The sequence below is a fragment of the Quercus suber genome, unplaced genomic scaffold (assembly GCF_002906115.3).
Source record: "Quercus suber isolate HL8 unplaced genomic scaffold, Cork oak 2.0 scaffold_46, whole genome shotgun sequence".
Classification (NCBI taxonomy): domain Eukaryota; kingdom Viridiplantae; phylum Streptophyta; class Magnoliopsida; order Fagales; family Fagaceae; genus Quercus; species Quercus suber.
In genome coordinates, this window is record NW_027069511.1 from 972,708 (window position 1) to 989,997 (window position 17,290).

General features: G+C 36.1%; 1 protein-coding gene across 1 annotated transcript; it reads right to left on the reverse strand.

Moving 5' to 3' along the window:
* Positions 1-2,840: 2,840 nt before the first annotated feature.
* LOC112037797 (zeatin O-glucosyltransferase) lies at positions 2,841-4,596 on the reverse strand. The gene has a single exon (XM_024070615.2). The coding sequence runs from the start codon at positions 4,549-4,551 to the stop codon at positions 3,142-3,144; it is 1,410 nt and encodes a 469-aa protein (XP_023926383.1). The 5' UTR covers positions 4,552-4,596; the 3' UTR covers positions 2,841-3,141.
* Between the last annotated feature and the right edge of the window lie 12,694 nt (positions 4,597-17,290).

Here is a 17,290-nt window from a genome sequence, read left to right on the forward strand (position 1 = left end):
GTGGTGGTGGTGGTGGTGGTGGTGGTTGTTGTGGTTGTGGTTGTGTGTGTGGGGCTGTGATGTGTGGACTTGGTTAATTTTTTTTTTCTTTTGTTGTGGGCTGTGGTGGTGGTGGTGGTGGTGGTGGTGGTGGTTGTGGTTGTGGTTGTGTGTGTGGGGCTGTGATTTTTCTTTTGTTGTGGGCTGTGGTGGTGGTGGTGGTGGTGGCAGTGGTTGTGGTTATGGTTGTGTGTGGCTGTGATGTATGAGTGTAGTGAATATATTATTTTATTATATTGAGATATTATTTTATTGTAGTAGATATATTATTTTATTGTGATGTTTATATTATTTTATTGCGTTGAAAGCTAAAATAGATTCACTGCTGCAGCATGGGTGTAGCTAAAATATATAAAGTAACTTTTATTGGTGCAAAATAGCTAAAATTATAGATGCACTACTATGAATGCTCTAAGCAGTTACTAACTCCATGCATGAAGCTTTAGGTATAAGTCCCTTACTCATAAATCCTATTTGAACATTATCAAATAAAAATTCTTTCAAGTTTTAGTTCAGTGTTTTCTCAACTAGAGTCCTTGACTCTATCAAATCAAATTCATCAATGAAGTCCTTGATTCTACCATATTTTAATGAAGTCCTTAACTCTACCAAATTAATGGAGTTTTTTACTCTACTAAATGAATGGAGTCCTTGACTCTACCCCATCAATGGAGTCCTTAACTCCACCAATTTTTAATGGAGTTCTTGACTCCATCATCAAATTAATGGAGACATTAACTCTACCAAAATAATCGTGACTAATTCTTTGGGATTATTAATTCTTTAAGCAAGATTAGAGTTAATAATTCTTAAAATAAAATGACCATAAAATTGGGTTGGGAAAAATTTTGAAGTCCAAATATGTTCACAATGATTAAATTGCTTCAAAGGAGTTTTCTTTCCCTTAATTAAATTTGGGAATTTCAATCAAAATATTATTAAAATTCTGACAAAGAAGCAAATGAAAGAAAGAGAAATTTGCTTAGACATTCAACTTCTTAAAAAAGAATTATTAGTTCGATTGTCATAAAAGCATGGTCCTTGAGATTAAAACCAATTATTTCACCCAAAAGAAAAATAAAGTCGATGCTTAATTAAATACAAAGTATTTGACTTAAATGTCCATCATTTAAAATTGGGCAAAATTAATTTGAGGATTTTAAATCTAAAACCTCACTTTAAGAACTTCGAATTGGCTTGATCCTCGTCAAGGGTACGTAGGCAACCTAAACAAATTATTAGGTGCAGCCACAAATAAATAAAAACACATATCCCCTTAAACATGAAAATAAATAAACTCATGTACAAAGACAACGTGGTTGGAATTAAAGGGTTCTCCCTTGAAACAAGGGGTTGTAATTAAGAGATACATTATTTTGAATGGACACTACTCGAATCAATAAAACTCATATGCCAAAAGGCCTGTGGGTGAAATTATGTTTGATGAATTGTTAAACATAATTTGACGATGTTTGTTAAACATAAGTTGACAATGTTTGTTAAACATAATCTAACAATTATTGCTAACAATTTTCGTCAACAAGCATATAAAATAATTGTAACCTTAGAGGGTATCAATATTTTATTAATGATCTACATATCAAATGTATTATTTCTAAATCATCTGCAATATTGGTGGTTCACTTTGGGGTTATTAATTTGGATTCATGAGTAACCTGGCCTATCCTTTTTGTGGACTAAATGGTTTCTTTTTTTTTCTTTTTTTTTTTTCTCGATATGTGGACTAAATGGTTTTTTAGATGTCTTGAAGATTGCATTTGAAAACTTGAATTCGGATTTAGATTTGGATTCTAAATCAATATATTAAAATTCCATGATTTCAAATCCACTGAATTTAGATATCATAATTTCAAATCCGAGGATTCTATAGGTTTAAAATCTTTGGTAGATTTGTTAAATTCAAATCCTTAACCATTTTTAAAGCATCCAAACATAGTTTTTAGATTTTAATCACCCGAATTCAAATCCACGTGCCAAAATCTTGCCATCCAAACCCACCAAAAAGGTATTTCAAATATAGTTTTAGGACCATGAATGATGGGAATATTTGGCACTGGGATGGAAAATGGCACAATGAACATTTGAAGGTTTGTATTTTTTAATCCCTTTCAAAATTAAACTATTAATTCCATATGCATTTTTTTTTTTTGGCAAAGCAAGTTTGCATCATTTTAGTTTCCTCTCTTGGTGTATTTGACCCCACACTATGCTCTATGAGGCTTGAGGTTTCCAAAATGATTTGGTAGTGAAAACGATTCTTTTTAATGTAGATTTGATTAACCAAACACACATTTAAGATTTGGTAGTAGAGTCTCTCTCTCTCCACTATATCTACTCCTCAATTTGTTGGGTTGGTTTGTACTTATTAAAAAAAGTTGGTCTTTGTAGCACTGATTGTCAAACACCTCTGATTTTGAAGTGGGCCCCCTACAATAAGGGCTAGTCTTTCGATAGTTAATGCAAAATAGATTGAGCTGGTGTCGAACTTGTGTCGAGCTTCTCTATTAAACTTTGATAGCAGCATTTGTCGAGTTTTTGTCGAGACTTAATGAAACAGGTTTTCTTCACTTGTTTCTTTGATCAGTCTTCATGTCTTTAATGATACCACTTGATATATTTGAATAACATACTTCTTAATATATTAAACCCAACTTAGATCTACCAAATTACAAGAAAAATACAATTTGTCAAAGGATTAGTCAATTATATAAAAAATATGACACTAACAGTTGGCAATAGCCATTCTTACTGCTAAACAATTAGCTATTATACCACTTGATTTGTTGGAAATTGATGGGTCTTTCCTCACTTGCACATCCAAACACTCACACACTACTCAAAGAAAGTAACTCACTCACAAAGTACACAAAGGGAGAAAGTAAAGAGGGAAGAGTTAGAGAACTCTCTAATACTTGTATTTCTCCTCTTTTTGGATTTATAATTATATATAATCCACATACAACCATAACTTTCCTTATGTTTATTACACAACTTCCAAAAACTCTCAAATACATTCATTGCATAAACTTCCCTTATTATTTCATAACATAAATTAATAAGTTTAAACTTTCCACGGACTCTCTACCTAGTAATATGAGTAATGAAAGAATCCAACTCCATGCGTGAAACTCCACCTTCTTCAATGGACTGCCCGATAGCACCTCCCAAATCCACTGTCCTCTTCCTTATCTCATCCCCTTCTTCTGATGCCATCAACAACTTTACAGCCTTTTCTACAGTGGATGATGTCACTAACTCATTTCTACGTGACCAGTCCCTCACAACAATACCAACTTTGAGCAATTTTGTTATCAAAACAGTGTTCATCGGCTGATCAGAGGCCATTGGCCATGCTGCTATTGGCACCCCCATAGTAATACTTTCCATGCAAGAATTCCATCCACAGTGACTCATAAATCCACCAGTTGATGAGTGACTTAGAATTTCCAATTGAGGTGCCCAATCTCTCACTACCATCCCCCTGCCTTTAACTCTCTCTTCAAATCCTTTGGGAATCTCAGCCTTTCTAAGCTCTCCATTAATAAAAACATCACCTTTATCAGCATCCCTTAATACCCAGATGAACTTTTGCTCACTTTTTTCCAACCCAATTGCTAGCTCCTTTATTTGCTCGTCTTCCATGGCAGTTGTTGTCCCAAAAGACACATATATCACCGAGTTTGGTGACTCTTTATCCAGCCACTCCAAGCACTTGTGCCTTTTATTTGAACCTATATTTCTCACAGGGTTGAATGGTCCAATAGCCCAATGCTTCCTGTCTCCCTCTATCTTTTCCATTAAGTCCATATATGCACCCTCTATGACCCTGCATGTATTGTAAAGGTACCCGGAGCTTAACTTTTGGAATTTTACTTGTGAATCAATAAAGTTCATGAACTCGGTTGTTAAACAACCTTCAAGAAATGGAAGGTCTTTTGTGATTATCTTGGAGTACGGATCTAATTCTAGAGCTTTTCCCATTGCTTCCCACAAATTAAAAAAGCAAGTAAAAGCTGATATACTCTGGAAAGTGTATGACTCGGCGTTGGGGACAGTAACCAAGTCTTGCACCACTGAGCCCGTCAATGAATCGTTGATGACAATGATTCTTGTTGCTTTGGATGAAAGTTCATGTAAAAGTGAAGCCATCGGGTCACGAAGATGCAAGGAAGCATTGAACAATGGTTGGAGATGTGAAGGGAACTTGTTTGGTGCATTGGGATTTGGCGATGGGGTGAGAAAAGGTGGGATTTTGAAGTCATGGAAATGGATGTCTGAAACTGAATTTGGGTCCCAACCATGGACTCGAAGCATGGCTTGACGATTGTGAGTGGCAGTACAGGCATAGTGAACTGGGATATTGTAGGCTAAGATAAGACGTGAGAGGTGAAGGAGTTGGTTGAGATGGCCTTGTGCAGGAAAGGGTACCATGACCACTGCCACCTTGGTTTTGTTTAGGCCATGGTTTTGATGTTGTTGCTGGTTAGCCATTGATGAAAGTTGGAAAATGCTTACTTTGTGGATTGGGTCTCGGGGATTTGGGGGTTTGGAGATTTGTGTTTGGGTTTGGGTTTTTATAAGCAAAAGACATTGAGATTTTCACCATTTCCTTCCATGATAATGATGTTATCTTCCCAAATTTGAAAGAAAATAAAGCGAAAATGTCCGAGTACTCTTATTTGGTAAAATATGTAAGGATCTATCACTATTTACAAAATAATTAAACATTTACTACTTTCACAAACTTATTAGTTTTTTTATGTAATTTGAGTTTCATAAAAAATACAGTACGGGAAACTTAAAGACTATTTTTTCAAAGAATTCAAGTTTTTAAAACTTGTACACGGCAAACTCGAGTTTCAAAATAGTAAAACATCCGTATAATCCAAAATAATGATAAATCTCTACATATTTTGCTAAATAGGGATTGTAATCAAATAACTGCTCTCATCTCTTCTTATGTTTTGGTTATCTTTTACTTTCTGTTTCCTTTTCCTTTTATTCATTCTTTTTTCTTTCAGGGCGTGATACACGTACTGCTTCCTTTTTTTTTTTTTTTTTGGTTTGATTCTTCTTTCTTAATTTCTTTCACTTTTATTTTTTTGGGGGGGGGGGTTTACTGGACGTGCCTTTCTTTTTTTCCCCCTCCTCCTTCTTCTTTTTTTTTTTTTTTTTTNTTGAATTAACTGTAACCCACAACTTTTTATAAAACATTAAAATAAAATATATTTAGTATAAAAGAAAATGCACAAAATAATTATTTATTATATATTTTTACTCAATCATTTATAATATATCAAAATATAAATCTATCAATAGTATTGTGTCAAAATAATTATTTTTAATATATTTTTACTCAATCATTTAGTCCAAACTTTTAGCATTGTGTCAAATAATCCATATCGTAAGTGATGGCTAGAAAAAAACAGACATGGCTACTAATAATATTAAAAAATATATTTTTTGGATAATTAAATCCAACTGTTTTGGTCTTATTTATTTTTTCTAATTGTTTGACGTTCATTTAAATTCTAATGTAGGTGAATTTTTTATAAAAAAATAAAATCATGTTATTTTATATCTTTTTTTTAGAAGAATATTTTCTAGACATTTAGAAGCCAGTGTCAGTTTGATAAATCTACAATTTAAACCTTTTTTATGATGGTGGAGCTTGAAGAAAGAAGTCTATAATAATAATTTCTGCCAGCATCAATGAACCAAAAAAAATATATAATATATTATATATAGAAAAGAGATCATGTGGATACTGAGGAAGGCTTACAACTATGGCAAGTATTGCGGATATGAGGAAGAGGATCGTCCACGCAACGTGAATTCCAATGCAGCATCAAAGAACCAAAAAAATATAAAAAATAAATAATAATAATAATAACATAGTGGACTTTGAAAGAAAAAAAAAAAGAAATAGAAAAGAGATCATGTGTATATAAATTATTATAAACTATAGAAAGAAATAGAAAAGAGATCATGTGGATACTAAGGAACGCTACAACTGTGGCAAGTGTTGCGGATACTGAGAAAGAGGATGGTCCATGCAAGGGGATGTGGTGCCGCCTAGAACTGAGCCGCAATTAGTGGAGATGGGCTCGATACAAAAAAATAAGGCAAAAATGCAAAACTGACCTTCTAATTTTCATATTTATTTCATTTCAGTCCTCTTAACTTTTATTTTTGTCATTTCAATTCTTTAACTTTCAATTATTTTCAATGCAGGACTCCGTTACAACTCAGTTAGTGGCTACCGTTAGAACTCCTGAAACGACGCCGTTTTGCTTTTCTTTTCTTTTTTTTCTTTTTTTTTAAATTCGAAATTAAAAGAAAATAAGAAAAATCTTATTAAAAAAAAAAAGAAAAAAAGAAAGAAAACATTAAGGGGAATGACTTCCCCTTCCCCTGAAATTAAAACAAAGATTTGAAGAACACCCAAGCCGAGTCATGAGAATTGAACCAGCAATCCCATGGCGGTGGCCCACAAAAGCAGCCAAAGCAACCAGTACCCAGCACTCGCATCGGCCTGGGGACCCCCCTCCAAATTCCCAGGATTCAAAAAAGCTATGCTCATCAAGAACCCAGGACCCACGAACAGCCAAAGCTTTTTCCAGGAAAACAGTGGAGCCCAACCTGAGTCGGAGTCCGACCTTTCTGATTTTCCATCGATCCCAATAATTAGGACCTTATCGTTGGACTCATAGGCTAGGGATGGCAATTTTTGCCCGACTCGCGAATACTCGGCCCGGCCTGACCCTAATACCCAGCCCGATTAAAAATAGGGTTGGGTTTGGGTTTTAAAAAAAAAACCCCCAAAATGGGTCCAGGTTTTTACAAAAACTCGGCCCAACCCGCTTAAAATTAAAATTACCAAAAAAAACCACACAGACACATACACACACACACACACACACACACACATATATATATATAAACTAATAAAACCCTACCTCTCATTTCAGTCAAGCACTCAGCCATCCCATCTCTACTGTTAGGACATATATGTTTTAACTTGATTAAGAACATATGTCACTTAGTTATGTAAATTGGCTAATCCTTTGACAAAACGCACTCTACTTGTAATTGGGTAGTTCTAGGTATTTTTAATACTTCAAGAAACAATATTTCAAGGTCAAGTGTTGAAGTCATCAGGTCTGTCCAAGAAAAAGCAAGCTGAAGTGCAAAGTTTTTAAAGCTCGACACCTTCTCGATAGCTACCTCGACACTTAGCTATCTGTCGAGCTCTTCAGCTGATTCTTATCGCAATCTCGATAGCTTCTCGATAGCTAGTCGATCGATCGAGAAAGTTTCTGTCCCCTCGACACCTCCTCGATAGCTGCTATATATTGAGATTCATTAAACCTCAACACCTCATCGACACCTCTCGATCGATCGAGGTTACGGGAAATCAGAATTTCAGCTTTTTGATTTTTGGGCCAGGCTTATGTATTTGAGTAGGGTTTCTTTTCTCACAACCCTAGACTTATATAAGGCTTATTTTAAAGGCCGTCACATAAGGGAATACAAGGAGAACATATGCAAAAGGTGATCGATGCCTTATTCTCTCTAAAAGAAGCTACTGCGTCTTTGCGCCTTAGGGTTTTGTAACCAAGTGCTTCTTGATCTTCATTGTTGATGAAGTGAAGAACTTTGCAGCCAACATTCTTCTTCCTTAAGTTGGTGAGTGAGTCACGTACTAGGATTCGTGCAAAGGAGTTAGTCACGTACTGGGATCCGTGCAACAAAAAGGGTGGCGTTCATATATTGAAGAGTTCAGAGGTTCTGAAGCGGTAGAAGGTTTCTGCTGTGAGTTCATCTACGGGGATTGTAGAGTCTAGGGACAAAGGTTTTGTACTAGATCTGAAACTTCTCTTTTCTATAGTGGATTGCTTTTCGGGAAGGTTTCCCCCTAGGTTTTTTACTGTGAAACTGGTTGGTTTCATTGGTTTTCCTGGGTCATCATATCTTGTCTTATTTACTTTTCCGCTGCATTCATTATTGACATGATATTGATGTTTGTTTGTTTTAACAAGGTTTGTTCATAATAAATCTAATTAACAACTTGGGTTTAAAACTTGTTAATTCTATCAACCGGGGTCTATATTTCCCAACAAGTAGTATCAGAGCGGGTTCACTCTGATTGGATTAATTTCCTGAGTGTGATCCATTGACCCCTGTTGTCATGGATAGAGGACAATCTTTATTTATACCTCCTTTATTTGATGGAACTAATTATGCGTACTGGAAAGTTCGTATGAAAGTGTTCTTGCAGGCTCTAGGTGAACAGGTATGGCAAGCTATTGAAGTTGGCTGGATTAAGCCGAAGGAAGCACCTGTGGATTGGGATGATGCAACAATTGTAGCTGCAAATTTCAATAGTAGGGCCTTGAATGCTTTGTTTTGTGGGGTGACTAATGAAGAATTCAAGAAAATTTCATCCACTGAAGTTGCCAAGGAAGCATGGACTATTCTTGAGACCACCTATGAAGGTACCAAGGCAGTAAAGACTGTGAAGCTTCAACAACTCACAAGTAGTTTTGAAGAAATAAGGATGGAGGAGGATGAGACCTTTGATGAGTTCTATGCCAAACTCAAGGATATTGTGAATTCTGCTTTCAACCTTGGAGAATGTATTGCAGAATCCAAAATTGTTAGAAAAATCCTTAGGTCCTTACCTGAAAGATTCCATGCTAAGATCACTGCTATTGAAGAAGTCAAGGACATTGATCAAATTCCTTTGACTGAGCTTGTAGGGAACCTTCAAACCTATGAGATGGGATTAGGCTCAATGGGAAAAGGTGGAAAGAGTAAAAACTTGGCTCTTAAGGGTATAGAGGAAGAGATTGAGGACTCTGAAGATGAAGATGAAAGTGAAGATGAGGATGAGGATCTAACCTTCATAACTGATGAGATTATCAAGCTTCTTCAGTTTAGGAAAAAGGATAAGGGCAAACCTCCTAGGAAACCTAAATCCTCTAGGAAGGGCAAGAATGAGAAATCCCTCATCCAATGCCATGAGTGCAAAGGTTTTGGTCATATGAGGATAGAGTGTCCAAACTACCTCATGAAGGAAAAGACCGAGAAGCCAAAAGAGAAAGGGTTGGTTGCTACCTGGAGTGATACTGAGGATGACTCTTCTGATGAGTTTGTGGATGAATGTCGTCAAGTTATGGCCTTTGCTGCCACAACCGATAAGGTGATTGTGGAGAGTGCTAGTGACAGTGAGGATTCTTCTGATGATGAAGTACCTAAGAAGATGACCCTTCAGGAAGCCTCTGATAAGACTGGCTTAAGATATGCTGTTTCCTCCAGCCCCTCCTCATCCACAGCTTCTGGATCAAGGACTATCTTTGTGCCACAATCTGAGAAAGGTAATAAAGGTATGAAATCCAAAACTGATCTGGCTAATTCTAAATCCTTTGTTAAGCCTTGTGTTTGTCATCATTGTGGTGTTGCTGGACACATTCGTCCTAATTGCTTTAAGTTGTATCCTCATAAGCAATTGTCCAAACGGTCACAGGTTTCCTCTCAAGCACCTACACCTTTGTTTGGAGAGTTATTAAAAGTCTTGAGCTTTTTAACTCAATTTCAGGAGAATTCTAATTCTTCTATGTCCTTTAGTAGACATACTAGGACACGTGCCTTTTCATCTTCACGGCCAAAGACTCGTGCTGTGTGGGTGAGAAAGGAGCCTAAGACTTAATTGTCTTTTCTGTTTGTCCTCTGCTTTGATTCTTTCTATCTAAAGTAGGACTTTTTGCTTGATTTCTTATCTGCTTTTGGAATCATGCTTTCATGCATCTGCATATTTCTATCATGTTTTCATGCATATGCATCTTTCTTTCATGCATACATGTTGTTTATCTGTTTTTGTTTGGTTGTTTAGTTTTTATTTGGTTTTGTTTTCAAAATAAAAATAAAAAGGAAAAATCAGAAAAATACAAAAACAGTGTGTGTTTGTGTACTTTGGTACTTGTGTACCTTGGATGGCCAATGAAACAAAGTTTTCTAAACTTTGTATCTCTTGTAGCTTAGATGAGCATCTCTATGCACAACTAAGCAAGTGAGCTTTGTGGCTCTTGTTTGTGATGAGTAAGATTAGGTTATCTCTTAAAACTTAACACTCATATCACTCTTTTTGACGGGTAGGACTAGAAAATCCTAAGAGAAAGGCATAAATAACCATCTCACCACTGTTGCCCGCCAATCATAATATGACACCTGTATGCTTCGGCATAGCAAAAGTGCAGTGTCAAAGACATTCGTATGCTTCGGCATAGCAAAAGTGCGATGTCAAATGCTTAACATCTTGGGTATTTCTTTTCTCTCTTGTATATACCCATGTATGATATGCTAAAATAAAAGAAAACATGCAAAGAAAATAAAAAGCAAAAAGATTAAAAATGCTTTAAATATGGTTGCAAGCGTGTATTCTAGGAGATGTGGGAGTTATAGGATGTACCTCGAAGGTGATAGTCCCCATCAAACAGTTATGATTGTGTGTGAGTTAAAAGTTATTTTCTCATATCTCAGATCGTCATAACATCTATACACATATGCAATCTTGCGATGTTTTTCACACACAACACGCAATATTCTTTGCTACTTTTGATACATGTGCAGGTACAATGTGATTTGGCCATCACAAAGGTTTTACATGTGCTAATGTATGCTCACTAAACTGTCATAACTTGTTTTTGAAATATAAAATTGGTTAGACTTGTTTAGTGTGTGTGTGTGTTTTGCATGATCCTTGTGCTTATTTTCTTGTTGAGAGATGTTTTTGAGAGGTTTATATGTTGAGTGGATCTTTGGTTGAGATGTGTGTTGGATTGCATTCATGTCTGTGTTTTTCCTTCCTCGAAAAACTGGTTTTTACTGTTGGCTCGACACCTCCCTCGACACCTCCTCGATACCTGTCATCTGTCGAGCTTCTCAAGTTGTTTCTTATCGCAATCTCGACACCTCTTCGACACCTGATGGATCGATCGAGAAAGTCTCTGTCCCCTCGATAGATTCTCGACACCTGATGGATCGATCGAGATTCACCTATGCTGTTTGAGTCTTCTTTCTCGACACCTGTCTCGATACCTTGTGGATCGATCGAGATTTCTTCTGTCTTCTCGACAGCTTCTCGATACCTTGTCGATCGATCGAGCTTCTTGAATCTGCAATTGGCCTTGTTCCTCGATACCTCTCGATACCTGCATCTGTCGAAGGCATTTTTCCTCGATACCTTCCTCGACAGCTTCCTCGATACCTCTCGACACCTCAGCTGTCGAGAATTACTAAGGTGCCTATTTAAGAGCAGATCGCGATTTTTCACTCATTTCTCTCGATCTCACTCGATCTGTCCGTGGCTTTTCATCTTCCCAACTTGATTTTCTCACTCAATCTTCAACCCCACTTGGATCTTGCTCATTCCTTGCTTCAATCTCTTGGTAAGATCACTTTTCCCTTCCTTTTTCATGCATTTCATGTTTGAAAACCTAGTTTTTGGGATTTTTCATAAAAATTTGGGGTTTTTCAAAATTGTTGAGTTTTTCTTCAAATTTTGGGTTGGGTTTGCACTTAGATGATTTCAAAATGTCATACATTGCATTTCATTTGCATTATAATGATATTTACATGCATTTAGATGTGTGCTTTATGTTTGTGTGCTGCTAGGATTGGATTGGGCTGAGCCCATGATGTTTTTTTCTATGCATGTCACATGCTCATGCATTCCCATGCATACGTACTTGTTGTTCAACATATTTGATATATTTGAACTGTGTTGGGACTTTTCTGATTGTCTCCCTCTCTATCTTTTTCTCATTCTTTTACGTTAGTCGTGTCTATGGCACCCAAACGTAAATCTACTCCTGCTCGGAACCCTCTGCGTTCTGGAGCTTCTACTTCTTCAGATACTACTCCCTTTAACATTCGGTTCCGTGATGGAGATGCTCATAAGGCATTTTCGGAGAACTTTTCTAAACGAGGTGTTCATTCGGAACGCCACGTTATTCTGGCGGACTTCACCGATACTGACCTTCCCTCTGTCATTAACAGTAGGGGATGGGGGTCACTGTGTGACATCCCGGTCACTTGCCCTCTCGTGCTGATACAGGAGTTCTACTCCAACATGCACGGGATTGATCTTTCAGTACCTCATTTTGTTACTCGCGTTCGAGGTATGCGCATTCCTGTCACACCGCAACTTGTTGCGGATGTGCTTAGAGTACCTAGGATAGAGTTTCCAGATTACCCCTCTTGTGAGCGTCTGAGGACTGTGTCCAAAGATGAGCTCATCTCTGCTTTTTGTGAGCGCCCTGCTGATTGGGGTGAGCATCAGTTCACATCATGTAGGCCTTTTGCTAAAGGTCCTAGATTCATTAACATGGTGATGACTTTTGTTCTCCATCCTCTTTCTCACTATAACTCTATCACAGAGCCTCGTGCTCGATTTTTGCTTTCTTTGCTTGAGCATCTTACCATAGACTTCCCTTCTCACTTCATCCGATCTATCATAGAGGTCTATCTTGATTCGGCGTCCCGTGATAAGCTCATCTTTCCTTCTGCTATCACGCGGATTCTACGCCATTTTTCTGTTCCCTTTCCTGTGTCCGACCACTTCACACACATATCTGCCATAGATGCCGCTACCGTAAAACGTAGTGAGGCGCAGTTCAGGTCGAGACAGCCAGGTGCCACTCCTCCCTCCCGTTCAGCGCCATCCAGATCCGCTCCATCTACATCTGCTCCTTCTTCCTCTTCGAGCGATGTATCCCTTGGTGATATTATGGCGCAGCTGCAGCGCATGGACACTCGTCTTGATACACTCTCTGCTGAGTTGTATCAGGTGAATGTTCGTGTGGGTCGTATTGCACGACGGCAGGCGATCATGGGTGGATTTGCTCCAGAGGCTACTCCTTCACCATCTACTCCAGCAGCGTCAGATTCTGAGGATGATGAGGATGATGATGATGATGATGATGGGGATGCTAGCTCTGCCGATGAGATGTCTACATGACACTCTACCCTTTGTCACTCGTGACAAAAAGGGGGAGTAGTTTTGGGCTATGAGAGTAGTCATCTTAGGGGGAGAGTTAGTATAGGACATTTTTGATAGGGGGAGTGTTGTCATATTTTTGAGGGATGTAGTGAGGCTATATGTATTTTTTTCTTATCTCTTAGATACATTGGTCTTGTATATGAGGTCCTTTGACCATTTTTACATACATTGTACTTATCTTATCTCTTATATATGTTGATGTATGTTTCTTTCACCTCTCTCTTCATGTGTTGTTTCTTTTCTATCTTTATACACATGTTCTTTATACTTGTATGCAATCTATTTATTTCTGTTTCACACAAGATGCCTTGATGAGTTTTGTTTAAAGTGTTTCAGAAATACAGGTTGTCAAAGTCTACTTATCATAAGCTCTCTTCTTGCAAAGTTTTTCAAGAGTTTGTGTTAGGATAGATTTTATTGTATTCAACAAGTGAATATGAGTTGAGTGATTTATGACTTCTCTCATATGCTCATTTGTTTGTTGTGGTTTTGTCACGGATTGCCAAAGGGGGAGATTGTTAGGACATATATGTTTTAACTTGATTAAGAACATATGTCACTTAGTTATGTAAATTGGCTAATCCTTTGACAAAACGCACTCTACTTGTAATTGGGTAGTTCTAGGTATTTTTAATACTTCAAGAAACAATATTTCAAGGTCAAGTGTGAAGTCATCAGGTCTGTCCAAGAAAAAGCAAGCTGAAGTGCAAAGTGTTTTTAAAGCTCGACACCTTCTCGATAGCTACCTCGACACTAGCTATCTGTCGAGCTCTTCAGCTGATTCTTATCGCAATCTCGATAGCTTCTCGATAGCTAGTCGATCGATCGAGAAAGTTTCTGTCCCCTCGACACCTCCTCGATATGCTGCTATATATTGAGATTCATTAAACCTCAACACCTCATCGACACCTCTCGATCGATCGAGGTTACGGGAAATCAGAATTTCAGCTTTTTGATTTTTGGGCCAGGCTTATGTATTTGAGTAGGGTTTCTTTTCTCACAACCCTAGACTTATATAAGGCTTATTTTAAAGGCCGTCACATAAGAATACAAGGAGAACATATGCAAAAAGGTGATCGATGCCTTATTCTCTCTAAAAGAAGCTTACTGCGTCTTTGCGCCTTAGGGTTTTGTAACCAAGTGCTTTCTTGATCTTTCATTGTTGATGAAGTGAAGAACTTTGCAGCCAACATTCTTCTTCTTAAGTTGGTGAGTGAGTCACGTACTAGGATTCTTGCAAAGGAGTTAGTCACGTATTGGGATCCGTGCAACAAAAAGGGTGGCGTTCATATATTGAAGAGTTCAGAGGTTCTGAAACAGTAGAAGGTTTTGTTGTGAGTTCATCTACGGGATTGTAGAGTCCAGGGGACAAAGGTTTTGTACTAGATTGAAACTTCTCTTTACTATAATGGGATTGCTTTTCGGGAAGGTTCCCCCTAGGTTTTTTACTGTGAAACTGGTTGGTTTCATTGGTTTTCTGGGTCATCATATCTTGTCTATTTATTTTTTCCACTGCATTGATTTTGACATGATATTGATGTTTGTTTGTTTTAACAAGTTTGATCATAATAAATCTAATTAATAACTTGAGTTTAAAATCTAAGCATCATGTTTAAGTATAACAGTATTTTTACATAATAAACAACATAAACTAGTGGGTTTGAGTTAACTCAATTAGTAAGATTTCTTATTATTGAATAAGAGAATAATATATTAATCTCATAATAAAGAGTAATCACTATAAATCAGATATCATAGATTTCAAATTTTATTGTTAAATTTATATAAAATAATAATAAAAATAAACTCATTCAAGCTATGTGATACTTTTTTTTTTATGAACACTAGCCTATGTGATACAATAACTTAAAAGTGGGAACTAGTGCATGATTAGATCATATATATTTAATTGTATGATTCACATTTAATTGTATGATTGTATATGATTTTTCAATTTTTCTCAAATAGATGTATGGAATTGAATGTGTTACAATGGTTTGCTACATTTGCACCCTTATTTTTGAGTTGCAATGGTTTGACACTAAAAATATGTAAACACAATATTTTAGCCATAATATATATATATATATATATATTTTAAATAATAGCTAAATTGGTTGAAATTTCCCTCCCCCAACTATTGAAGGATAATTAATTTTTTATTTTTTATTTTTTTGTATAGAAAAGGCTTCATGTTATTAACAACCATTAGAATTAAGGGTGCAATATTGTTTTGCAAAACTTTTATATAACATATTTGACTACAAAATTTTAACATAGCACATGCTTCCACTAAATATTGCGCTAAATAATCATTGCGCTAAATATGTATATATGTGCAACTAACACGATTATTTTTTTGTCTATTTTAATGCAGAAATAAGTTCGAAAAATACAGCTATGACTCAAACCAATGACGTAGAATGTTGTCGAGAACTACGGAGATATTATGATCGACGTAGTAGACAAATAGAAGACAATGAAAGCAGACAAATTCGATTGGCAAGACATCATGCCAATTATGCAAGATGAAGACAACAAACTTTGGGTGGTGATATTACTTTAGTGGGAAGTCCAGCAAATTTAAATGAAGACGTTGTGCATTCTAATTCAACATCATCATGTGTATCACTGGTTTTCAGTCACAGTTCATTTTGTTCCTTTAGCATAGCACATAGGTAAGGTTTTTTTATCATCTTCCAGTGGGGAATTGAGTGTGCTATCTCTTTCTTTCATTAATCACACCTTTGGGTACACGTGTAATGTGTGTACTCAATTGCTAATGGAAAGCACATATCACATAATCAATGGGACAATTTATCAAACAATTGGAATGCAAAACGAATGACCTAAGCTGTGAACTTTATTGACCATGGAATCCAAAAGACCTAATACATAATCCATTAATCTACATCATTCCATCAAAATCTATTCACAGTCATCATAGAAATCCACATGGGTATCGAAAGAACTAGGAACAAAAAAAAAAAAAAAAAAAAAAAGAGGAAATTTCCACATAGCTGAAAATTTTCATCTTCAAATGTAAAAATAAAGAGAAAGTGGACTCACATTGCTTGAAAGATTTGTGATTATTTGGGACTTGAAGCAAAAGCTTGATCAAATTTTGTTGGAAGAACAACATACTTCCTGATCTTTCTCTTACTAGTATCACCTGGTGAGGTTAGATAATCCAGATGCTAGGAACAATATTATACTTCTTTGATCATTTAGTTGCTTTGTTCTATGTTTAGCATCTAGATCCAAAGAGACGAGGCTTTTATTTTTAAGTGGTAGCAAGTAGCAATGCAGTATTAGGGCCCTTTTAGTAGGGTATTTTGAGCAACAATTTCAATGTTTAAACAATGTTTATACGTATTTTCACATACTTTTTTACCCACATGTATTTCAAAAAATACAAACAACGCTACTAGAATAACCTTACCAAACGACCCCTTAACCTTTATAGCTAACCCTGGTTGAACTTGCTAGGTTAAGTCAATTGGATTTTAATTGATGTCGCATGCTTCTGACCTTAGATTTATTTCAAACGAATCATGTCTATAAAATGGACAGTCTCCATTTCAAATAGAAATGGAGAGGATCCAAATCCCTGGGAATCAATGCCCCACAAGATCTTTTTCATTAAGATGGTTGATAAATTTCAACCTTACAGTAGTACTATCAAATGTGTTGTAAACACCTAATTTATTTTGAGAAAAATATTAGTGATAAAAAGTGTAATGATAGTTTTGAAAGAAAATATTAAAATTGTATCAAATATTATGTTGTGAAATAAGCAAAATATTAATAATGTTTCGAATATGCAACTTGTTAACAAATAATAAAATTGATAATGATAAACATGTAAATTGAAATTAAAATGGTGACATTGAGTAACAAACCTTGTTCTCTGTAGCCATCCCCGTGATTTTGATCATTTATATTTTCAACTTCTTCAGTTCTTTCTACACCTGCAATGTAATTATAGAAAACGCTAATTAAAAAAAAAATTATAATGGTGCAAAGTTTATAAATATTTGACATAAAACTTACCATCATTATTAACATCTGAATTTATATGACTTGGTCCAGCCTCAAAATCATTTGGCATTATAGTTGGATATATTGGAGGTAAACCTAAAATTATAAACATTAAGTTAGCATTGT

What these genes read in the sequence shown, in the direction of transcription:
- LOC112037797 (XM_024070615.2), bottom strand. Translation starts at nt 4,551, where the DNA reads ATGGCTAACCAGCAACAACATCAAAACCATGGCCTAAACAAAACCAAG.